At 45.1% G+C, this 25690-nt stretch overlaps 1 protein-coding gene across 2 annotated transcripts in view; it reads right to left on the bottom strand.

Annotated features, from left to right (window-relative positions):
* The window catches only part of drosha (drosha ribonuclease III), a 91083-nt gene that overhangs the window by 51740 nt on the left and 13653 nt on the right, over nt 1–25690 (bottom strand). For both annotated transcript variants that reach the window (XM_084565727.1, XM_084565728.1), the window contains exons 14-20: nt 24117–24241; nt 20270–20369; nt 16804–16911; nt 11358–11465; nt 2284–2422; nt 2078–2138; nt 1673–1732 (exon numbers count right to left, since the gene is read on the bottom strand). In XM_084565727.1, the coding sequence (XP_084421853.1) occupies nt 1673–1732; nt 2078–2138; nt 2284–2422; nt 11358–11465; nt 16804–16911; nt 20270–20369; nt 24117–24241 (701 nt within the window). The remainder of the gene's footprint in view (nt 1–1672; nt 1733–2077; nt 2139–2283; nt 2423–11357; nt 11466–16803; nt 16912–20269; nt 20370–24116; nt 24242–25690) is intronic.

The following is a 25690-nucleotide window of genomic DNA, read 5'->3' as shown; positions in this document are numbered from 1 at the left end:
ATTTGAATTAAAGCAGCCCATTTAATTCAGTCATTTCTAATCAATGGAAAGAGAGGAAAGCAGGTGGCGTTCTGTTTTCCAAATTCACGAGAAGTCTATTTGTCAGGGTATTGTGATCTTACTGTGAAAACAAGACACTTGGAATTAATAAAAACCACTTAGTGTAATGGAAAATAATTAGACCGGAGACACTTGCTTCGTAGCCAAAGTGTCAGTCACACCGACGGGCTGAGTGAGCGACAAACCATTCTTCGGATACAAAAAAAAACACTGCATCTGTACATCAAATGGGCATTAAGTGATACAAGAGAACTCTTTTCCTTCTGTAGCAATGATCCTTCAAAAAAAAAAAAAAAAAAAAAAAAAAAAAAAAAAATCAATATAAAATATCAAAGTTTGCCTTTTCAGGGATTTATTTTAAATAATTATTACCAATTTAATAACTTACCTGAATTTAAATAACTGCCTCTGATGAAATATTTACCTTTTAAGAAGAAGGGTCACAAATATTGCACAAGGACTGTTTTTTTTTACATCATCCGCTGACCCTTAAAAAAATAAAAAAATCCTGGCTCCCCTCTGTTCAGCATTAACTCTCCGTGTTGGGCCTATTCAAATGGGCAAAATATTCTGTTGGCTGGACAGCAGAGGCACAGATAGTCTCCAAGGGCAGTGCGCACTGGAGGTGCACGAGGCAGTTGGCTGGATCTGCTGTACCCATTTAACTGGACAAGAGGCTGATAAATAATTCAGAGGGCCAGAGCGTAGACCAAGCATGTCTTGTCAGACGCTAACAATCAAAGAAGGAAGGCAGAGGAGAGAGAGAGAGAGAGAGGGGGGAAGCAGGAGGGAAAGTGGCAAAACATGCCCAGCGATATCCAGGGAAACAGAGGCTAACCACCTTCTTTGTAACTCTCGCTGCAGAGGGAGCTGAAGCAGTGTCCTCTGAACCCCGGTGTCAGATCCTTTTAAGGTTTAATCCTGCTCCCGAATGTTCACTGTTGTGGAAGTGTTATCATTGAGGGTTACAAATTAAATTTTGGGTAGCAGAAGTTATGTTGTTGGGCAAATGGAAGTCTGATGGGAATCTCCTGCATGTATGTTTGCAAGGAGAGAAAAGAAAAGGCCCTGGTTTTCTGTTTGCTAGCAGTAATTTCCACTCAAATGGAGGAGAAGGCGGCGGCACCGTGAGTACGTAGGTGGGCAGCTACCTTGCTAGGTAGTGTGTGAGATTAATAATAGCTATATATAATTAGCGAAGTGCTTAGGTAAGTGCCGGGCAGCAAAGTCCGCACTCATCTGGGAGTCAATAACACAGTCAGCATTCCAGACAGCAATTCCAGACAGCTAATTGCAAGTTGTCATGGAGAATTTCAGGCTGTTAAAATAAGATTGGGTGGGGGGCGAGGGGTAAGAGTGGGAGGGAGAGATGGGGGGGGTTACATCCCACTTCCAATTACCAGTAAATCACTTTCTTGAATGAGTCCAAAGTATGGAGAAGAGTGTGGTTGTGACAGACCGGGTTAGAAGTAGACAACTAGAAAGGGGGAGAAATGGAGTGAGAGGGTGAGAAAAGGAACGAGGAGGGGGGGGGGAAGAGAAAGGCCGATAGTGTTGTAGTCGGCTTCAATTAGCGCTCGCGTCTATCAAAGATGCGCCGCTGCTTTCTCACCTAGTGAGGAACTCGACAACGGCATCACCCAGGAACTCCAGTCTCTCGTTGTGATTGATCCTGGGGGTGGAGAGGAGACGGGATGAGGGGAGGAGACGGGGTGTGAGGACAGTTGAGGCAGCGAGAAAGACAGGCTTCGTGCAAACACACACCCACTCCCTCGCTCACACAGCTGCACACCTGATCAGTGCTCTGAGAATAACAGCGGCTCACATTCAATAATAAGCAGTCGTTGCCCTTAAAATTAGCTCATTTCATTTCCCCTGAGAAATCCCTTCCTTTCACAGTTAAAGTTAATTTTCTTGTCAGCAGGCCTGCCGGGTGTATTAATCACAAGAATCATCCCTTTGATTGCTCCTGTGGTCAGTCATGGCGTGAGCAGATATGTGCCCGCGGGCAGCCTACCTGGAAGGGGAGGGGTCATCCTGCCCCAGACGAGACATGATGTTAATCAATGTGTTGATTCCTGAAAAAGAAAGAAAAATCCCCAGGGTGGAGGGGTTCAGGGGGCATAATAGATAGAGTGGTCATTTGACAAGAGAAATACACTAGAGAGGGAAGAAAGAGAGAAAACTGGATACAGAGACGTGATATAAAGAGTAGTGACCCACCTTTTTTCCTCATGTACATGTGGTGGACCTTCCTGTCTCCGTATTTGGGCTGGCGGATTCCGCAGTTGGACAGCGAGTTACGGGCGTGATCGGGATTCATGCCGAAGTTGAGGTGGTGACTGGGGTGAGTCATGGCCAGCTGAAAACGGGGAGAAAAGGACAGAAAAAAGCTAAGCAAAGCACCCATTTAACACTTTTTAAACCACATCACTGGTGTATAAGTTGGAGAAATGTTGTGTGGAAGTCCCCGGCTTGTATTTCCTGCACTCTGTTGGGGCCCTAGGCGAAGATTTCCACACTAGACTCGGTCACGGACAACAGAGCTGGACCATAGACGGTATAAAGATGGACGGCGGAACTGCTCCTCAAAAGTGAAGCCAAAGCAAGCAGAGCTCCCCCTCCTCCATGTTAGTAGATGGGGGCTCGGGCGAAAATGTCTTGCATTGTTTTTTTCATCTTTCCCCTTTCTTTCACTTCCAGAGGAACAACTTCTTTCCACTTTGACATGAGTGCTGTTGTCATACTAAACTCTTTAAAGAGTAATGCACATGAAATGTAACGGGACTGAGCGCGCAGAGTTGCATCATGCAAGGGTCCCTTAGCGACTGAAAACGCAGCACACTGCCACTGCTTTAGGTCAAAGTGTGTCGGTCCTCAGGGGCCCCCTCCTGGCCCGGGGCCCCCCGAGCTGTTGCCTGCCCTGCCTGTTGACAAGCTGCGAGTCTGCCTGTTGTAGCCATTTACTGGATGATGGCCCAGAAAATAAAGTGGAAACTGAGATTGCAGCAGTGACCCGTGCTGACACGAGCCTCGGTGCTGCTACAGCTTGTGTAGAGCATGTAAACACATCCAAAAGTATCAATAATATCTATCAAGCACTAGAAACCAGGACTTTATTGACATTTAAACAAAGCGGTGTCGTTGACTTGTCAACTACTTTAATAGTAGTGCAAGATACGGGTCCATTCAAAAGCAATGCCGTTCGAAATCTGGACTAAAATAATGGGAAAAAATGAATTCGTGCTTTGTAATGATCTCCTGGATTTAAAAATTCACAGTCACTTATCAAGAACAACTCCTTGCCTTGATGTCCTGTCAGCGTACCAAGTTATTATCCCTTCCCTTGAGGAAAGCAGAGTGAAACCAGTGAGCTACAAACCACTCCGTCTGAAAGCATCTTTGATTCGGCACCACAGATGGCCAAATGGTGCATAAAGCAAAGGCGGTTTGCCAATTCTGTAAACAGCAAATGCATTAGAGTAACATTTCCAAGACAACAAATCTGAGGTCACCTTTCAGTTTGTGTAACAGATAGACGTCAGGGCTGGAAAGTAGTTTGAGCAACACAAAGATACGGCGGGTGGCTTTCAAATGAATCTGTGCAAATTACGGGTTTCTTCTCATTCATGCAAACTTAAAAAGTGACAACTAGTAAAAAAAATAAATATATCGCAGACACTCATCTTGATTTGTGTGGCATTTTTGTCTGTCATTCCACCTCCTCACATCTGCTTTCCAACATTTATTGAAAGTAAAAGCCACAGATTTCCATTAGCACATCAGTACCTAATTTTCAGTGTCATCAAAAGTCTTTAGCATGCAAACAGTAAAGCCTCAAAGAGGTCTTTAGTTGTGCTGCGGCTGCCGCTTAAAAGGTACAGACACATCAAAGGACTGCGAGCAATGAAGGCTGACTGCGATGTCACCTCACGTCGTCTGTGTTTGGACCAAATAGTTGCACTTGAACATACAAACAGTACGGCCAGCGGCCACCTGACAAATACGTTCTCCTTCTGCCCAGCCAGAGAAATAACTCTTCTATTATTTGCTGAGAGGTTAGGAAGTTAGGAAGAGGTACAAACCGTCGTACAGAGCTGGCTTCTCCTGAATCATGCTGATCTGTTGGTCTACACTTCAGTATTTGAATGTTCAGATCTCACCAACCGACTAGTTCAGGCGCCATTTTAACATGCTGCATCGGCTAAAAAGCAGCCAACAGGGGTCCGACTAGCGGCAACGAAAGCTAGAGCCATAGATGCACACCGATGGACTGGCACTGGACAGCAGCTTACTGCTATGTGCTTGATGTGTGGTCCTAGCATTTTGTTCCCAGTCAAGGGCCAGTAGTGTACACAGTGAGCAGCAGAAGCCAAACTGAAAGTGTTTAAACATCAACAATGTGGCCTAACCCCGGGCCCAGAGAAAATCCTCCTATGAGCCTGAGCTGGTCCGTTTCCCCTTTAGGACTAAGACTGACTAATTGACTAATTACAAACAGAAACGCCGGTCAAGGAAAGTCAGTCTAATAACGTTGGATCAGCAACAAATGAGAGGAGGAGAGGGAGTTTAGGCGAGCTGGAGAGACAGAGAGAGCGTCCCTCTTCTTTGTCACGGTGAAAGTTGTTTGCATGAAAATTAATGACTTGAACCTGCTAACCTGTAAAGAGAGGCAAAAGTGGGAATTTAAAGGTAAAATCACCCTGAAGGAATCGCATTAGTCGACATTCAGCTTCGCCGGAAAAAAAGAGGACAAAAACTGCTGTGCCTAGAAAGACTGCTGTGGCTGAACATCTCAAAGTCGCTGAGGGAAGAAAATGGGAAAAGATAGGGCTCAGTAGGACATGTCAAGCCTTTATCAATCTTACATTAGGAGAATGTTAATCTCTTCTGTGTAAAAAAAAAAAAAAAAAGAAAAAAAAACTCCCAACTACTCTCCCCCCTGGGCTTGCTTTTCAAAATGCTTGTCTCCTTTCAGCCAACTTCAAATCAATTTCAAGCTCCAATGAGATATATATGTAAAACGTTAACAGAGAGGTTTCAATATTTATAGTTGCTCAAGAGGCCTTCAGCTTTGTAGTCTTCAACACAGAAATGACAAATTCAACAGCGACTGTATTTCTTTTTTTTTTTCTCCTGTGGTTAAGAGGAACAGCTTTTGGAGGGAGAAAAAAAAGCTTAGTTATTTGACATGACACAAGCATAAATCTAGCAACTCCCAGCACCGCGCCGACAGTTGGATACGAGAATATAAACAAAAACAACAACGAGCCCGTCTACTACCAATCTCACCTCCGACAATGTGCGATATCAGACACAAGTCAATGACTGCCTACTACACAGCCTGAACTACAGAGCCGGATACTCTATAGGAAACGTATCAAGTAAAACGCACCAGTTATTCTGTAAACACCGCAGGTGCCTGGCAGTCAAGGACAACATCCGAGAACAGTATCGGCTTTTGAGCCGAGTCTGCGGAGAGAATTGACGTGTGCAACTGCTCCCGTCAACGTAATGACTGCGTAAAGTATCAGCCGTGATTTGGATTTAGTGATCACTGCCTCAGCTGCTGCTCAACTGCCTTTGGCTAAACGGAAACAAACATCATTGCTCAGTGGAGAGCGGTGGACTTGACTGAAAGTGGAAGGGGGGAAAAAAAAGTGTATGTGCATGTGGGGAAACTGATGGGCGGACCGCCTGCTCAGGAAACACAACTCTACAATGTAATTACCCTGTAGAGCATTATTTAATATACCGTAGTCAATAAGTATTCAGGGGTGAAAAGAACACAATAGGATCACTTGATTTATTTAAATAATCTTCTGTTTACTTGTAATACTAAAGAAAAAAACGGCTTTTCATTGTTGTTTCATTTGTCTTTGAAGCTTAAAAACACAAGTCATGCTGGTGTATTTACCTATGCAATTTCATTAGCACCATCTAACAAAACAACTAGCTTAGCTAAGGGCTTTGCATATTTATGGAGATCTGAAAAAGCAGAAGATAGAAGAATATTTCCACAATGTCAAATTATCTGCTCTTTGTCGTTGTGTTCTTGTAACAATTAGACAAGACGTAGCTTCATTTATCGACGCAGTTGACGGCTAGGATGCTAGCAGTTCACTTAGGGTTGACTTACTGTGAGGTGTCATGATTAGTTAACTAGGGTCAGCTCACTAGACAGTTACTTAAAGACTTCCAACAGTTTAAAGTGATTTATGAATGGCCACACAAGAAGAGCGAGGGAAAACGGGGGTAAAGCCAGCAGTCGCAGAGAACTGGGAGATGGAATATTGTTTGGATGCCCCAATGAAATAACTAGCAGGGTGCTATTTGGTCCGTCCTGATCAGGCACCTCCCACACACGTTTGGATCAAAATATGAGGCCTGACTGACATTATGTTCGCCAAAAAGTATCCCAATTGCTATTTTGGGGCACGCAAACACATATATTAGATCATTTTATTTAGTGTCTAGGTAAACGGTTAAGCGGAACTCTTTGGGATTTTCGCTTTAGGTGCAAGACATACCATATAAAAAAATAAAAATGGATTTGATTTCAGTCGGTTTAAGCAGCACATTCTTTCAGGTAGTGTATCCCGCAAAACACTCTTTGTTGGCTCTCGGCTCTTTACACAAAGTAGCAGAAAGCTCAGAGAGCGTTCCAACCTTGGCTCCTTTCTCACCTGCGTGCAGCTGGCCAATCACAGCGTGAAGTGGGTGTGGATGTCGGATTGATTTACAGAAAGTTCCAGAAACGGTTTGACACAGCCCTCCCACAATCCAACATCGGGAATGCGTGGGAGGAGACGGTTTTCCATCCAACAAGCAGTTCTGATTAACTATAGAGGCAGCATTACAGTTGTCTCATCTTCTGGCTTTGGAGATGCCACATGGAAACTGCAAGAACTGTGACGGATCAGCTTGGGCTGCTTCCGTTTTCTGCTACAAGCTTCTGATAATGGGAGAGATTGGTGATAGTGGCAACATGGAGGATGCTGGAAAAAGTGATGTACTGATACCTTTTACTAATACAGACCGAAAACCTGCTCGCTGCAATCACTGTTGTATATCAAAGCGCCTCAAAGAGTACAAACAACAAGCACGCAGGACGCAATCAAAGTGAACCATTCCACTGCTGTTCTTTATCAGTCCAGATTAGTATACATTGATCAGGCATAACATTATGACCACTTTCCTAATACTGTGTAGGTCTCTCTTGTGCCTCCAATACAGTTGTGAGAATGGACATGGGCCTTCTGAGGGTGTCCTGTGGTGTTTGGCAACTGAATGCCGTTAGTGGGGGCCTTTGGGTCCTATGGGTTGAGGGGACTGCATCCTGCTGGGATCAAGGGGTTTCATTGCTATGTGGTGGGTGGGGGTGCTTGGTCTGGTCTAGGTGGGTGGTACATGTCTAAATAACATCCACATGAATGCCAGGTCCAAAAGTTTTCTAGCAGAAAACTGATTTGTTATTAGATGGTCAATGTTATTTACTTCACCTGTCAGGGGTTTTAATGTTGTGGCTGATCAGTGTATATATTCATCTTGTGTTGTGATAGTTACATCAACCAGTGGAATTCCCTTAACTATGAAATGGGGCTGTCAGTAGTTTCAAATATTTCATTACAATCAATGCCATGATTTCCATAGTTAATGCAAATTAATCGCACCTTTTTAAAAATCTGTTTCAAGTCTACCTGGAAGGGATATTTTCATGTTTGTATTAGTGCAATCAGCATCTCAGCTGCACAGAAATCTCCCTGAGTAGTTCATAACTCAGTTCACATCGACAGTGAATCCAAATAACTTAGATCTTGTGGAGAGAAGCATCTGGCAGGGCTTTGAAGTCTTTAACAAGTTTAGCTTGGCTTCTTTGGGGATTTTTGACGGTTTCGCTCTGCCACCCTACAGGGCGTATTACTGACCTCTGTAGGGTATAATTATTTACTAATTTATTTACTACAACCACACTTCAGATTCTGCTTGCTTTCCACTGCGCTTCCTGATTCCCCAAACTACAGGCGAGGTAGTAATAGTAATAATAATAAAACGTAAAAAATGTGTGTATTTGTGAATTGGAATTGATCTTGTGATTTTGCTTTAACAGGTTATGAACAAGATATTCAATTTGACAGAACTACTATAAATCTAAAACAATAAGATGTGGCTTCTGTAAACGGGTCAGAAAAATGTTGGGGTCAGTGCAGGCATCACAAAACCACCTAGTTCATGTGTGCCACAACCACATGGAGTTTAATAATTAATATTATATATTACCAGTATCCAGTATATGGTATAAAAGGCTAAAATAACCATGTAGGTAATACGTAGCGTTAATATTTCTCTTACGTACCAAAAACCCCCCTGATATTCTGTCAGAAACAAAAGCAATATTCAAAGCCTGTGAAATGGTATTCAGGTCGGAAGCAGATGGACGCCTCAATCACATGGGTGGGAACCCATTGCCATGAATAACAAAACAAATAAAATACCCCGGTACACACAGTCATAGTCGTATTCATGGGGGCACGCAAACAAAAGCATGCAATATCTGAGCCGGGACCGAGGACTTGTACAGTTCAATTATTGAGATCCTCTGTGATGCCTCTCATTCTGTCAGCATGGGTCAAAAGTGAGGAACGGGGATGAAGCAACAGGGGGTGGCAGGATTATGAGGGTCTGGTGGATGTGGGGATGCGGGAGCATGTGGCGACCATGAACACACGTCTCTCCAAAACTCGCCCCCCCCCCTTACTTTTGAATGTTAAATGTTTAACAGGGAGGCTCTCAGAAGAGAAGCTTCAAAGGGCCATGGCTCCGCTGCAGCCAGGCGGGGGGAAGCGCCAAGTGTAGAGGTTCCCGCTCTCGGGCTGGGTTTTTATCAGCTGCCTCATGCCAGGATCATATTGTCATTCCCTACGGCAATAACAGGTACTCTGCTGCAAGGAGAATCAAATGCAATCCTCATGGGTTTGCAGACTGAGTACATTACCAACATATGTTCTCCCTTCAGTTTTGACTCACAGATGTGCTTTTATTAAACATTACAGAGAACGAGCTGGAAACAAGCACTGATCCTGTACGGACCCATCCAACTCTCTGGTTTCCCAGATGATCAAGTGCTTTCAACTCTGATGAAAAAAGGAAAATAAGTTCTCATCAATTTAATGGAAATCCAGCTCATTATACTCGATAGCTAGAAATTCAGGTTCATCTGTCCCAAACCAAGACCGACAACCAACGCAATGATTCTCTCTGTAGAGGTACCCACACCAGTCTTCATCAAGACATGTGAAATTAACTTCAAGGTATTCAAAAGAAAATATGATTTATGAGGGTATCCAGTTATACATTTCAGATATTGAAACACCTTTTTATGAAGCACTCATGTCTTTGTTTGGGATCTCAGTTGTTACACTAATACAGTGCAATAATATTCAGGAGTTTTTCTTCCAGAGCCGGCGCTGTGCATAGAGATGAGCCCATCTGCAGTATGTCACACTGGTATCAGTCTACTTCCCAGAGGAAAAGTATATAGCTTGGCACCTCATGGAAGATAGCAAGTCGGATTCACATCAGGATGTCATGGCAATAAAAAACATCAAAAAAATATTCATAAAAACCTCTCAAACTATCCGTAAAACATAAGCCGCTGATCCATATGTTCGAAACGCTTATTGCTTTCCTCTAGCTTAATATTCTACTTTTATATAACATCTCCAGCCCCAGCTACGGTAGCGATTTATTGGCAAAAGACACCTTTCAAGCCTCGGGCGCACTGGAAAGACAGACTCTTCCGTGCAGACTGCGTTATCACAGGGGCCGTACCGCTGTTTGAAAAAATGTTTCACGCGTACACACGCGACAAATTAATTCAGAGCACACAAACCTTCTATCAAAGTACAATTCACTTGTAAATCCAATCAAAGAGTGGTACCAGATTCTCTCATGTTAAATGAGTAGACGAGAAACATTTATCTCATTAAACGTGATCATCCCATCAGAGCGGAGGCAAATGAGAAGTGATGGCAGATCTGAAATGTGTTTTGACTGGGAGAGGTTTGTTTGAGCGAGCGCCGTTGCACTCCTGCAGCCGCTCTTTTGAAATCCATCCGGGTAGAAAGTGTGTGTGCACTGTGGGACAATAACCACTGCTGTGTGTGTGTGTGTGTGTGTGGTAGATGAGGAAGGTGCTGTGAGCCCAACATTGATGGCTCCCTACTTGGGTCATTTCAGTCCCTGTAGAGCTGAACTGCTGACAGCCATTGCTTTGAACACACACAGAAACCCACACACACACACACAACAAACAATGTCATGGTATTAACACCTCAGTGGACAGAAGTGTGATGCAGACAGACAGGTAACACACACTGCAGAGGCCTGTATGTGAGCTGTTATGTCACTGTGATTGTTTTTCTTTTGTTTGTCTTCTTTGGAAGATGGAGGAATTGAAATAGAAAGAGGGGAGGGACAGATCCATTAACTTCTCCCCAAGAGGAGCTCGAAATGGGCGTCTCTGCGATGAAAGGGGCCGCAGCTTGTCAGCCGCCGGCTGGCCTCGCAGCAAGTCGGTGTTTCCTTTTCAGCACTCATAATGACAGGTCGTCATTAAGCAGACAACAAAAAATGGCCAATGATTGGTCGATATGAGCGGACTCACGCGCATAAATGCACTCGGAGCAGAGCCATGCACTCACTCACACACACACACAGAGCCTTGAGAGAATCTTAATGCATCCTTACCCTTTTTAACTATGTATAGGCTACAACGCATTGATTTCTAATGTATCAGGTTATGACAGCTCTTCAATATTGCTGGAGGCAGCCATGGGGCTTACACCGAGAGCACGCAGCTTGAGGCTGCGGACCTGACAGGGGAGAGCTGGCATTACGGAGGAGGCTGTTGTTGTCCTGACTACTGTCACTGCAACTCACAGCAGAGCCGGGCTGCTTGCTGCACAGATATGACTCAGGCCAGTGTGTGTGCTACCTTAGTTGACTCCTGAGCCTATGTTTCCACCTGAACTACCCCTGCAGAGGTGGATTGGGCACAATAATGAGGGAAATGCTGCCTCCCTGGATCTCTGTGCATAACAAGCTCCTGCACGGAATATTTACTTTTCCCCCTATCAGGCTATCCATCCACTACACCGTGCACAGCCTAAAAGAACTGCGAGGATTTGCCTATCTTGTTAGTTATCAACTATGCCAGCTTTTAAAATAATACAGCTTTGGATACGCCTTCAGTTGTCGCATCACCGTGCAAGTAAGCTGTTGTGACTGTGTCTCACCTGAAGGAGGCAGCGCTCCTTGAAGACGTAGCCAATGAGTTTATCCAGGTGCATCAGACACTGGTGGTACCGGATGTGATGGGTGAGGACGGGCAGCATCATGGCGTGCTGTGGAGGACAGAGAGAATTGGTAAGAGGGGCGAGAGGGAAGAGAGAACGGGAAGGCAAAAAAAAAAATTGGAAATTTTCACGAAACAGGATGAAGGCAGAGAATACGAATCGTGCCTTATATGAAAGAAGAGTGAGGGGAACGTGTTTTGAGAGACGGCGCGATGAAGAGAGGGTGAAAAAGAACGGGAGAGGGCTGATCGTAGGGAACGGGGAGAGAGAAATCAATCAACCAGTCATTATTTATTAAGTGGCGCTCTGCAACAGAGAGATGAAATAATCAAAAACCCAATTGCTGCACTGTGAGAGGGAATGACACAGAGGAGGGAAATTCACATTTGGACAGGAGAGTCGAATCGAAGCCCATTCTGACATGTTGACACACTTACATTGGAACAAACACTGACAGCCGCCTCTGACCCTCACATATTAAAAGAAAAAGTTTGAGTGCAACAAAGTGGGGGAAAAAAGTGAAGGGCGGTGGGGGCGGATGAGAAGTGAGTGAAGTGTGAATAGCAGCGAGGCGATGTGACACAGAAAGCGAGGCTGGAAGAGAAAACAGTCAGCGGTCACCAAATGACTCGGACGGTCTGCAGAGGCAATCTACAGAATCATTAGTGGAGGCTTATCAAGTTGGCCCCTCGGAGTGGCTGAGGAAGTGTAGCAAAGGCTGGTGTACACACATTAACCCCGTGCCACCACATGAGAGAGAAGGGAGCCACGCATGTTTTAATTAGTGCTACTGGGGAGGGTGAGCCCGAAGCCCGTCGGCTACAAGTAGTGCTGCCACGTAGCCCTGGGGCCATCACAGGGGCCGTGGTGACACAGTCCCCAGGCCTTGTTAAGCAGCCAATTAAACAAAGCCAGGCCCTGGTCGTGTCTATAGCACCTGACCTGTTCTGATGACTGCCTGAGTGACTGAGTGTGTGTGTGTGTGTGTGCAGAAAGGCGGGGTGGGGGCTTGTTAGAGTTGATGCTCCGGTAATTAAAAGGTGTGAAAATTTCTAATTTACTGTCACGGATGACGTTTGGGTATTTTAGACACCACTGAGCCTGAGGTTTTCTTTTCTCACTCGGCTAAGCTATTGCAAGCACGTCGTTTAAACTGCTACGTGATTTAATAGAAATTCTAATTTTGTATAGATTTAATCGCAATGATTTAGATCTAAAGGAACAATGTGCTAATCAGCTTTTGCTTGAAAGATTATTTCATCGCATGCCGTGATATCTCACATATTCATACATTATGTCAGCCTACAGACCTGTTAATGTTACTATGGTCACAGTTTTCTCCATCCGTGCTCCTGTTCCTTCTTATAACGGTAACTTTAAGAGGACACTATTCACGCACTAAGCTTTTCTGCAATTAATATGTTCTACAGACGCTCTATCCATTCATTTTAAGTGTCATAACTCTGGCTTGTATCATGTATTACCTGGTATTAATGTAAGTATTGATTATTGAACTTAATACACTTGCACAGTGCACATCTGATCCAAGGGCATACAAGTAAGATTAGGGGAGGGGAGGGAATTTTGTTTAATTTAGTTTGGATCGGGTGATATTACATGATCACGATTAGATTCTGGGAATTTCAGGCTGTATGTTTTACACTAAGGTTTGGATTTTAATTAACGAGACACGAATAATAAAAGTGAACTGCTGTGTCTGGCAGAGCAGAAATGTCACTGTAAGGCAACACATACTAAGTGTTAAAGAAATTCTCACTTGCACGAGAGATTTAATCTTTTTGCACATGTGCCACTAATACTGTCGAGATTTGCTGCATGCTCTGACTTATGTGATATATAAGTAGACGGATTAACTGCCTGGCCAAAAAAAAGTCGCCACCTGGATCTGAAACTACTAAGACTGCAACAAGAACTGTCCAACGCATTATTAAAAACTGGAAGGATAGTGGGGAACCATCGTCTTCGAGGAAGAAATGTGGTCAGAAAAAAATCCTGATTGATCGTGACCGGCGATCGCTTAAACCTTTGGTGAAATCAAATGGAAGAAAAACAACAGTAGAACTCAGGGCTATGTTTAATAGTGAAAGTAAGAACATGTCCACACGTACAATGTGAAGGGAACTCAAGGGATTGGGACTGAACAGCTGTGTAGCCTTAAGAAAACCACTAATCAGTGAGGCTAACCGGGAAAAAAGGCTTCAATTTGCTAGGGGGCATACAGATTGGACTCTGGAGCAATGGAAGAAGGTCATGTGGTCTGATGAGTCCAGATTTACCCTGTTCCAGAGTGATGGGGGCATCAGGCTAAGAAGAGAGGCAGATGAAGTGATGCTCCCATCATGCCTAGTGTCTACTGTACAAGCCTGTGGGGGCAGTGCCATGATCTGGGGTTGCTGCAGTTGGTCAGGTCTAGGTTCAGCAACACGCTGTGCCCAAAGAATGAGGTCATCTGACTACCTGAATATACTGAATGAGCAGGTTATTCCATCAATGGATTTTTTCTTCCCAATGGCACAGCCATATTCCAAGATGACAATGTCAGGATTCATGGGGCTCAAATTGTGAAAGAGTGGTTCAGGGAGCATGAGACATCATTTTCACACATGGATTGGTCACCAGAGTCCAGACCTTAACCCCGCTGAGACTCTATGGGATGGGCTTTGCACAGTGGTCAGACTCTCCCATCATCAATACAAAATCTTGGTGTAAAATGAATGCAACACTGGATGAAAATAAATCTTGTGACATTGTAGAAGCTTATCGAAACAGTGCCACAGTGAATGCGTGCTGTAATGAAAGCTAAAGGTGGTCCAACAAGTATTTTAGAGTGTGTGACATTTATCTTTTGGTGGTGACTTTTTCTTGGCCAGGCAGTGTATATACAATAAGTAATATTAAATAAATTCATGGAATGGAATAAAGACACTATTTGTCGTAGAAGAAAAAAAAACATGCTTTTCTGTTGAAATGTTTTAGACTGACTGGCCTTAACACAGATGTGATAGGTGACAAAATAAGGCAGAGAAAATAAGTAGTGAATAAAGAAATAAACAACTGTAAAATGAATGTAAAAGAAACAAAACAGCAATGAATAAATAAATCCCATCCCTGCCTCCAATGTGTAGCCTGGACCTTGACAGAACGTTTGGAGTGAAACAACCTTGGTGTAGCCGAGCGTTGTCAGTAACAAGGGGTTGATATTGTTAGGAGAGATAAAAAAAAAAAAAAAAAAAAAAGCTTTTACGATGAAGAAAGTTGGGTCAGTTTTGCCGTTATCTCTCGTCCGTGTCACATGTTGTGCAGACCGTACTACCGCAGTTTGAACTGAAATTATTCATGAAGCAATTAGCCGTAGCAGTACAGCTTGAAGTAAATATAATTGGACGGCAATTATGGATCGGATCTTTCCTTGCTGGACCTTGCTGTAAGAGAGGTCCGGACTGCGAGGCTAGAACTTGCTGTCATTCCTCTCCAAATGTGAGCAGGAGTTATCAGCTGTAGGCTATCTTCACTGCATGAGGATGTGCTCATAGGAGAAGACCTGCAATGCTGATGCCAATTATTTCCAGGGTACAAGGCAAAAAAAAGAAATAAATATTGGAATAGACAATAAATAAAAGTATAATAAAGCAGAGCACTCTGGTCTAATTCATTACACTGAGAAACCCTTGAACACATGCAGCGCTGCATGTTTCACTGGGCACAGCATTACGCGCTTACACATTCAGGGTTATGGTTCAAGTCTCATTAGGGCTGCCCGTGCTAAATTGCTGTTGAACACGCCGTTCCACTTCCCTGAAATCTTGATATCATAAAAATTCTAATGAAATTTTCAGCTAAAAAGTGAATGAAGTGTTAATGATGTTGCACATAAACGAACCGGCAGGTCCGAGACGCTACTTAATGATAGGTGCGGTTGCCGCAGCTTTTGACAGTTGAATGGAGAAGTGACGCAACGTGTGGAAAGATCAGAGGTTTCTGACTGCAGCGGACACGTGTCCGTCTGAGCGGAGCCGCCGCTGTGTGCGTGTACGTGTGATTTTAAAGGAGTTCCACGGCACAGTTCTTCTCATTGGACACAATGTCAGTCATAGTAAAAACATGAGAGAGATGGATGTTTACAAGGAAGCAATTTTGGTAATAATTAACTAACTGTGGAAATACTACAACGAGTTTTACAAAAGCTGAGCTCAGACTGGAGGAGTTTTAACAGCAGGTTGCGTCACATACTTAAAGAGAATCTTAAGATATTCTTCTCTCTAATCTTGAATGTGCACGCGCTATAAGATCCATAAACAAAAGCACAACACAAACACAGATCAGGAGGCACTGAATGCACCACCTCACATGACCTCACAATGAAGAAAACCAAACTAGGTACATAAACAAAGCCGGGACTTTGCTTGAACTTTAATGCCCAGATAAAATAAAAGGATTTGGCTAAATGAGTGGAGAACGGCTGGCAGATCGGTATCAATATGAGGCGTTCGTTCTTTGGAGACAACTGTCCGTTAATATCTGTCTGAATGTTTACTGTTGTTTGATACCATCACAAGTCTGTCTCCTCGTAGACTCGTTTCTCTTGTTGTTATTTTTAAAGTACTGAAGTAACGGCCCAGATTTTGAAATAAAATACGAAACACGTTTGATCTTAATCGACCCAGATGAGTCTGCAAGCGGTTGGCGAGGTTTAAAAACAGATCGGTAAACTCTCATATTACCAGATAATCCGCGTCGAGTGTCAGTACCTCCTCTGACTGTCAGGAGGAGTGAATCTGGGGATAAATTTCGCCCGAACCCCTGCAGTCTGAGCGCAGGATAAGGCAGAACTAGTCATTCAGTATAACCATTGAAGTTAGAAGGCACCTAACTTGGACCAGCTCGCATTCAGTTTTAAAACCGATTTTAATGTTTTATTGACAACTTGACGGATGCTCATGGTCGGGCTGCTGTTTGGATTTCTCAAACTCTTGACCCCACAGATCCTCAAATTCAGTCGGTGGGCCGTCTGTGACTCTTCAAAGTCTTTCCTGATAGTCACTTCAACTTTTTAAAGTAATTTATGAATAAAGATATTCAACACTCCAGCTGTGAGGATGGATGTGAGGATTTGTGGCTCTGTACTCGTGCGAATGTCTGAATTTGAGACATTATTTTAACTCGTGATGGATTTTTTATTTATTTATTATTTTCTTCTGGATGGATTTTAGAATGAATTTTAAAAAGTGAGCAGTCGATAGTAAAATGTTGCACAGTGATTGCATCTGTGCCAGTGTGTGTTTGTAAACCTGCGCATCCATGTACATTTGAATGTTTCATGTCCGTGCGTTACGCGCTGCATGTGCCACTGTTAAAGGGGTGTTACCTGACAGACGTCGGAGCGGATGCCAGTCTTCCAGAAGCCCTGACTGCTGAGCTCCACCGTCACCTCACGGCGCATAGTGTTCTTCTGTCGGATCTTCTGAAGGGCTTCCTGCCAAACAACCAGACAGTCAATTATTGATCCACTGGAGCACAGCCTAAGGGGACAGCTCCCATCCTACAAAACTCCACCCCGTCTTCACCCCCTCCCTTTTTTCCCTCCCAACAACAGTCACGCTGGCACATGCAATAGAGTGAAAGCTCTATGGTGTGACACACATACAGTAGAGCAGCGGACAGCAGCAACAGGGGAAGTGACAGCTCTTCTAGTTCTGGCTAATTGAGGCGCTGCATTGGGTCAAATATGGCTGTGGGGAGTGGTGGTGGTGCTCCTGGGTGTAGGAAGGCTGAGGCTTCAGTCGCATCCAGGCACCTGCCTGCCCATTAGGCCCACCACAACAGAGCCTAGAGGCACCTCCATCGGCAGCAGCAGGAATCATTACAGACACACAAACACATCAGCCGTACAGCTTCAGCAGAGAGAGGGGGGGGGTTAAGTCTGACACAGGAGGGCCCTACAAATAACAGCCAAGATTGAAAATGTATCGACAGACAGCACCGCCTAAATGTGTACGAGAGTGCGTGCGTTTCATTCGACTCAGGCGCCACCGACTTCATCTGAGTTCGCCGCGATCTGCCTAAAATGGAACACCAGGAATTTTTTGACTCAGAGGAAATAAGAACAACAAAGGCATGAATAAATAATGCCATCCTACTTTGAACTGCGCATCAAAGTGAACACGCTCGCTCCGACGCGCAGCGCACGCACGCGCAACCACACACAACAACTCCGTCCGTCGATAGCCAGCCACTGTAAGCAGTAATAATGGAGAAGTGCGAATGATATGTAAATACTTTATTATGCAGGGCTTTCTGCGGGGGTCAGGGAATGGACGGAAGCGCAGAAAGTAAATAATTAACTGGAGACGGGAGGTAGGGAGACTAACTTTGTGCTGGTCAAACAGACAAGTCACAGCACTTTTGACTTTTATCATCACATCCTTCTGCAGAGAGGAGTGTTTGTGTTTTGGCTCAGGCTGAGGTCGAACACCAAAGACGCAGTCTGAAATCCAGTGGCAAGTGCTCATCTGCTGCGTGTGTGTGTGCGCGTCCTCCATTTGTTTACTTGTGCTTTTGCAGGTTCATTTTAAGGCCTTCAGCTTATTCTCATCACATTGCTCACAATGTGTATGCGATGTAAAGCTGGAGGATTAAAGCCCCGGCAGCTGTAGGTTGCCCAGCACACGATTTCTCAAAAGATTTCCATAAAGATTTGATTTTCAATAGATAAATATTATTGTTATTGGACTCTTTCCTCAACTTTTCACATGCAATCAAAGACAACCTCTCCTTTAGCATTATTTTGTGCAAAGCAGAATACATTACTAGCCTGCTGTGCCATCTATATTTCATAACATCTTGATTTTCAGCATCAATTTTTCTTCTTTTGCCCAACATACAAGTGTTATTTTCACCTTTATCTCTGCATTTTGCTAGTAGGAAGCATATATAAATTGATAAAACTTATAGATCAAATATATAGAAGTTCTTTTGAAGGACGAGGCTGCAGTAGCAAAATGAAGTGAAGCTTAAAATGCTGGAATATACTGAGAAGAAAAAGTGTGTTAGGTCCTTGCGAGGCCCAATTGAAGCCTGGGCTTGGAAACGGTGGAAATTCTATCAGTGGAATGAGTTGAAATTTTTTCAAAGATGCTCCTGGTACAGTACAGCTCGGAGAAGCTCGGCCAAATCTGAGAAGAAGAATCAGAGCAAATCCCCAAGTCCACATATGTTGAGCTGATGGAAAAGGCTCCGAGCCGAATTCACTGCCAAAGCACTGATTTAGGGCTGAAAACGGATTCAAATTAGAAATATGAGATAATAAGGTAACATATTTCCATGAGGAAAAAACATCTTCTAACATGTTTTTAACATACGTTTACGTTTTTCTTCTTAATTCATAACCCCAAATCATTCAACCACATGGGCATTTAATGACAATAATATAAAACAATGCTTTAATTTATCCCCCAGGCTTGGCTAAGGGTATCGCACAAAATCCGTCTGTGCAACACACACAGACAGCCTGCAACTCCCTCAGTGCCGCACCATCTCTGCCCATACACACCCCTCTGCGTTCCCAGTGTGAGATCTAGAAATGGGTGCAGAGGAGTGCGCACTGTTGTGAGGGCCAGTTTCCGTCAGGGTGCACACCTCCGGTCTCCATGGAGCCCTCTGGACTACAGCTCCGAGTGCAAAGGAATCACGGAGACAGCCCGAGATGCCCAGCTGTGCCGTGAACACCTCTGACAGGGCGAATCTTAATGGTAGAAAACACCGAATCAGGCGAACACTCGTTTAGTCTTCCACTGAAAGACCATTTACGGAGGAGGTTTCGGCGTTCCCTCTGGCATTAAGTAAGTAGCGATGCCACACTGCCGCTGCGATGAAGAGACGCTGACATGGCTAATGCTTCTGGTGGAGTCTGACGGACCCAGTGTGAGTGTGCATGTGTTTGGGTCCACTAATTGCTCCGGTGAAGGTTGACAGTAGGATTGTCAGGGCCTGTTAGCTAGAGAGCCATGCCAAACTACCTGGGAAACAAGCTAATTGAGCTCCGAGTCCTTGCTCATTATTGGTTCGGAGTGAATCAAAGGAAGAGACTTGGATGTGTAGCACACTCGAAGCTGTATCTACCGCAGAGACGCAAAAAAGACACAGCGCGGCTCCTTCTCGGCTCCTCCGGGCCACACACAGCCCCGCTGCCCCGCGATTCCCCGTGGCTATGCGGTCATTACTGCACCAAATCTAAACCTTTTCCATTCTCGCTCCCTAGTGGTGGTTTGACCTTCACACTCGGCTCAGGAGAGCAGTTACTGCCATTTCATTCTGAGCTGTAAATTCATTTAAATTATGCATTAAAGGATAGGCGCTCGTTTTTCATGTCTGTCATAAAACAACAGTCAGTCAGGTGCTCAGATAATACAGTGAGTTGTCCGACTCAGGCTGCTGATGCCTCACTGCCTTCGGGTAAGCTTGCACTTCAGCACAGGACATGTGAAATTCTTGAGGATGCGATCTGCTGATGGCGGGTAAAAACATTTATAATCATCCTATCATCCCGAATGCAATGTTATAATTTTTCTCTGTTGTGTGGGGGAAAAAAAACAACATTAAATAAAAATCTCCAGCAGCAGTGGAATCAGTGTGCACAGCAGGAATAATAGCAACAGTGGTAATTTTCTAAAAAATTTTTAGCGGCAACTTTCATTTCTGCAGGAATAAAAAATATTTTAGCTGAAAGCCTGTTGTGCTACATCCACAAACAACAAGGTGAGGTGCCAACTTGGTTAAAACAAGAGCAAGGAAGAGAAAGGAAGCAGAAAAATCTATAGTTTTCATCAACCCACCTCTCTCTGCGTCAGCTTCTGCTTGTCGATCTGCTTGACCTTGGGGCTGTTGGCCAGCAGGTGGCGTAGTTTCACATAGCTCTTCCACAGCTTCTGGTACCTGCCGACGGTAAATAAGGAGGTGTCATGCTGACAGGAGTCCATCGCCCCCATCACTCTCCTCCTTCGCAAACAACACATCAATATTTCATGTGCAGCTTGCCTGATATTAAACATAATTTAACACTTGCCCGCGGCCATTATTGCATTAGCTTGCTTGTGTGCGAGGGCCGCGGACACAGAAGAACCTCTGTGTTTTCACACCCCTACTGTTTGGAGTGTGAGCAGAGGTTCACGCGCGCTCTGACTGACGATTTGCCGTCCGCCTTAGTTTGTTTGCTGGTTGGTTAAAAATAAAAAGCGTCAGGAGCAGCCCTAACACATGACTCGAGAGCCGTCTCGCAACCTCCTCGTCCTCATTTTCTATTAAACCTCATTGTCTTCGCCGTCATTTGCATGTGAAAAGAGGCAGGGAGTTATCGGCAAGGTGACATGTAGCCACCATACTAACCACCACCTCCTCCATCTCTCCCCCCGTCCCCCCTCTCGCTCTCTCTCTCTCTTTTCAATCAGACCTCCTGATTGATGCACTGAGGGCCGAGTGTGACCGTTCTGCTCCCATTCAGGGGACTTTCTCCTCATTTACCCAGAGTTATTCAATTATGATTGGTGGGATGGAGGGGTAAGGTGGTGGGGCTTTGGGGAGAGGACGGTGCACTGACGGAGAGAAAGGCAGAGAGGCATAAAGAGAGGCAGAAGGAGAGAGAGGGAGGCGGAAGAAAGGAAGGAAGAGGAGGGACGTGGGGGTGTACTGCGGAATAGAAGAATTATAGAGCTTTAATAGCGGGGACTTCATTAGAGACTGAGACGAGGGAATGAGACGGCTTTACCGCCCCGATTATCAGCTCACCACCACCTCCGCACTGAGGCAGCTGGAGCGGACGAGAGACAGAGAGAAGGAGAAAGAGCGAGCGAGACAGAAGGAGAGAAGAGAGAGAGAAAGTCTATCCAGCCTGGGAGGCCCCCTCGTCCCCAATCCGCTCCAATGACCTTTCCACAGATCCGCTGTGTGCTCTCGGGGTAGCAGTGCCGCGGCTCTCGCCATTCTCTGCACATGCTTTCATTAGCATATGCTGCCTCTTTCTTTCTCTTTACCACCCCTCCCCAACCTCTCCTCCTCCTCCTCCTCCTCCTTCGTCCTCCCGTATCTCCAGCCCTTTTCAGGCATGGAACATTGCTGGCTTCATCTATCTGTTAAAGTAATGGCTTTCTTGCATTTCTACGTGGGTCTCAGTTACTAAGTTCAGTAATGGCTCAGACATGATAAGAACATCGTGGATAGAGCGGCATTACGCGCGGCATTTGGCAAACGTGGCACAAAACGGAGCTTAAAGCAGCAAAACATAACTGTGTGCTGGAAAATACTGACATCAAACTGATGCTGCGGCTAAACAACTGGTAAACTGTGAATATGAGAGACGCTCCCAGCGGCTTGTCACAGTTTTAGAGATCCTTTCCATTTACTAGACAACAAGTTTTTGTACAGAACTATGAAAAGTGAATTCAGATACTGTACATTTTATACTCTAATGCCAATTTCACACCTGTCCATCAGAAATGCTGCACTTGAAAATACCTCAAAGTCTACAACCAATGTCCAGCAGCTACATACGGAACATAACGCTTCACACCAACAGGTGGCAGTAGTCTGTATTCCTCATTCAAAAGGGAAAACAGGAAGAGCTAACATTAGCTGGGAGGCTAGGAAGAGCTATAAAACCGGGCTCTCCTAAATCATGCGGACCAGTTTCTATACACTTTATTAGTTCTGGATGATCGTGTCATGAGAATATTAGTGCATTTAAAAGTTCGACTGACAGGTTTTCCGACAAAGGCCCGACTAGTAGCTTAGACCACAGTGCCACAGACTGCTCGATGTCGGCAAATGCCCGACTGCCGGCTCCTCAACAATGCAGCTTGTATTGTGAACGCAGCACTAAAGCTGGCTAATTCACATAATTCCAGTTTCTTTTTACAATAAAACAATATTTAAAAGGAAATTAATTTAAGATCTTGGTTGAGAACGGTTCAACTTTATAAAATGTCCAATGACGCACAGGAGACACCACCCGACAGCTGCCAATTACATTAACCGCCTTCTTTTTTTCATCAAATGGAAGCGCATACAGTTGTTCTTCCACAGTACTACCGAGGAAGAGAACTACTGTTGAATTCTCTCCAATATGAAGGTAAACAGTGATGAAATATTTAAAAATAATTCAAGAGTGGCAATGTCAGAAGAGAAAAAAAAAAAAATGGCCCAATCACAGCTCAGTATGTAAATGATGTGCTCGGCTTCAGGCTCATGAGTGACAAGAGACTTTGCCACCCTGAATCCATATGTCACTGAGGCGTGAACGCAACAGCATTCAATTCAAATTCGGGAAGTGTTACAGTTATTCAATGAGACCGATATGTAAAACTGACAGCACATTTAAGAGCATGTCTAAAAAGGGGTTTTATCTCCTCGGTTACAGATATTCGTCTTTTGCTTTTCTGCAAACCACTCGCATCCCTTTCTTTATCTTTCCCTCCCTCTGTGATTCTATCACATCTCTCTCATGTTTCATCTCTTCAACTTCCACTCCTGCTCCCTTCCCTTTACATTCCCTGACCTCTGACATGTCATCATTCTTGCCTCAGTGGTCGTGACCGAGCTCGAGTGGCAGCCCTGAACACGAGTGTGTCCGCAGCGGGCGAAGGGAGGTGAAGGGAAGAAGACAACCCAGCTCCTCCAGTCTCCCGAGTTAATATATGCCGCTGCTGTGTCCGAGGCTCCCTCTCTGTGGCATTCCTGCCGCCGCAATCAACACCGACTCCTGCCCTCGCTACACGCATCATTAGCAGTGGTAGGAAATCCTTTCCGCGGGTCTCTTACTACTCATTTCTGCATCAGCTAATGATGTCCCAGTCCATCCATAAATTTGTCGTTGTCTGCCGCTTTGAGAAGTTTGACATGGCAGCAGGGTGCACAGGGATGAAAGAGCTCAGCGGACAGCAGCTTAAATGTAACGGCAGGGGAGATGGTACATTAGTAGAAGGGAAGAAGCAAGCTAGTCCTGCCTAAATGGATCTCCTAATGATCATCCTCTTGTTTGCGTCTTCATCACCGCTATTTGCCTTCACCTCCTCCCAACTGTTGTGACTCAGATCACATATTTGAGTAAAAATAAAAAAATCCACAGGTTTATATTTAGACACAGAGCGCATGAACCAAGTTGTGTGCCAACTTTTGATTGGCGCTTGGCATTGTTGCTCTTTGAACACCGCGATAACCGCTCTTTGAACACCTCAGAGGTGGCGGATCACGTGATCCAACGTGCTGCTTTTTGTTAATTATGCAGCAGCACAGTACAGTATTCCCTGCTGCCCCCCCTGTGCTGTGTGTATGCTACATTGCTATTTGCGAGACATAAACCGCAGCAGCTCCCACCGCCGAGGCGCCCGCCGGAAACCTGGGACCCGTGACGGCGCATGTGAAAATGTCACGCCAAACTCGTTTTCTCATCCCTCCATCCGTCTAGGCCCCTTCCCCTTCGACGTACGCCACTCTCATCCTCCCCCTCTTCGCGAGACACGAGCTGTTCTGCCGTCACGGTGTCCTGGGAGAGCGGCGGTGAATAAGGAGCGGTGGGAACGAGGGAGACGGTACACAGCGGGTGGGGATAGAGCTGTATGGGTGGTTGATATTTATGTTTCTCTGTATGCCCAAGTGCATGTGTGATTGTGCGTGTGTGTGTGATCTTACTGAGGGTCTCCGGCGTAGCTCAGCTGAGCAGGCCTGATCCCGAAATGAACGATGATGGGGAAGGTGATGACGTCTGGGTTGAACTGCTCCCTGTCCAGTTGGTCGATGCGCACCGAGCTCGGTTTCTACGGAGGAAAGAAGTCAGCAGAGTGAGTCATGTAACAGTACAAACCTATTTATATAGCTACAAGGCAGCCATCATTCAATCACCTGCTACCAGTCTGTGATATAACAAATAATCCACAGCACAAGGGTCATCTGTCAGAGGAACGTAATGAGGCCCAGATTCTCCTTGTAGTGGGAGAACAACAATGATAAAGTGGTGTCAGGGATGGCGAGCCAACTTCTGACGCCCTTATCGGAGGAGATTGACAAGCAACATGTCCTCAGCTGACTCCCAAATCACAGTTAGCCTGTCAGGCGTTTTGCGAGATCAGAGGAAGGGGCTGTAGTATAAGGCATGCTGATCTGCGCGGCAGATGGCTCGAGGCTCGGGCTCACCTTGACATTAGCCGCGTTCGCTCGTCGCCGCCTGCATACAAACTTTGATTCGAGCGCGAGAGGTCACGAGCCAGCTTCGACTCTGCCTTCAGAGCAACGTGATCAGGTCGGATCGGCTCGATGATTGCCCTGTTTACAATCCCCCACAAACACATTGTAAAGGCTGATTCACATATGCAAGGCCGCGTAGCATCCGCCGCGTCTTCACCTACGATTTAACGCGCCATAACTAATTGAAGGTTAAAGGCATTTGCGGCCTCGTACTGCAGAGCCCTTCCACTGTGTGAAATAATCACCCACGAGTGCGCCATGTTTGATTGGCATCGGGCTCTTTTGGGCGTGTGACCTTGACGTTCACCGTGGCAGATGAGATTACAAAATAAGCACATGTACGGACTGAGCTGGGCCTCCTCGCACTGAAAGAACAGCTACTGCTTGGTTTTTGACTTCCACGCTTGCAACAACATCCTTGATTCACCAAATCTGGGATTACAAATACTCAGATCTGTCTGATAAGTGGTTAGTTTTTTTAATTCGTTTATATAAAAATGAACTGTAAAAAAGGAGCAAGGCGTGCATTGTCGACCACTGCCCTCAGACAGGTCTATTTTCCCCAAACAAGCTCCATCTATGACCTTTTTAATGGTCTTTGTTTGACTGGCAGTCTAATCTTTAACTTGAGTCTAGGGATAGGAGACTATTAAACACCCACTCTCTGGAAACTCTGACAGCAACAATTCAGTCCTGCCAGGAACAGTCGTTGACTCAATAACTCACCCACACCAAAGGTTACACAATCATATTCGCTCTTCATATGCAACCTTTTAGCTAGCTATGACATCTTCACCTTTACCCAGACACAATTACTGTACATCCTTTAAAATACGGGCCAGACAAGAAGGTTAACCAACTTCATCGTGACATAAAAGCTTTCGGCCCGAACAGTGTCGATGACAACAAACGTCCTTGGGGATAATAGGTGAGGCCGCCGGTGTCACAGGCCAACAGGAACAGCCTTACTCCTACAGTGTCGGGGGCTGGCGGGGCGGGGAAGGGGGGGGCGACAAACGTCC

Source organism: Chelon labrosus, assembly GCF_963514085.1.
Source record: "Chelon labrosus genome assembly, chromosome: 18".
Lineage (NCBI taxonomy): Eukaryota > Metazoa > Chordata > Actinopteri > Mugiliformes > Mugilidae > Chelon > Chelon labrosus.
Note: the sequence above shows the minus strand (reverse complement) of the source record. Positions and strands in the feature narration are given on the sequence as shown.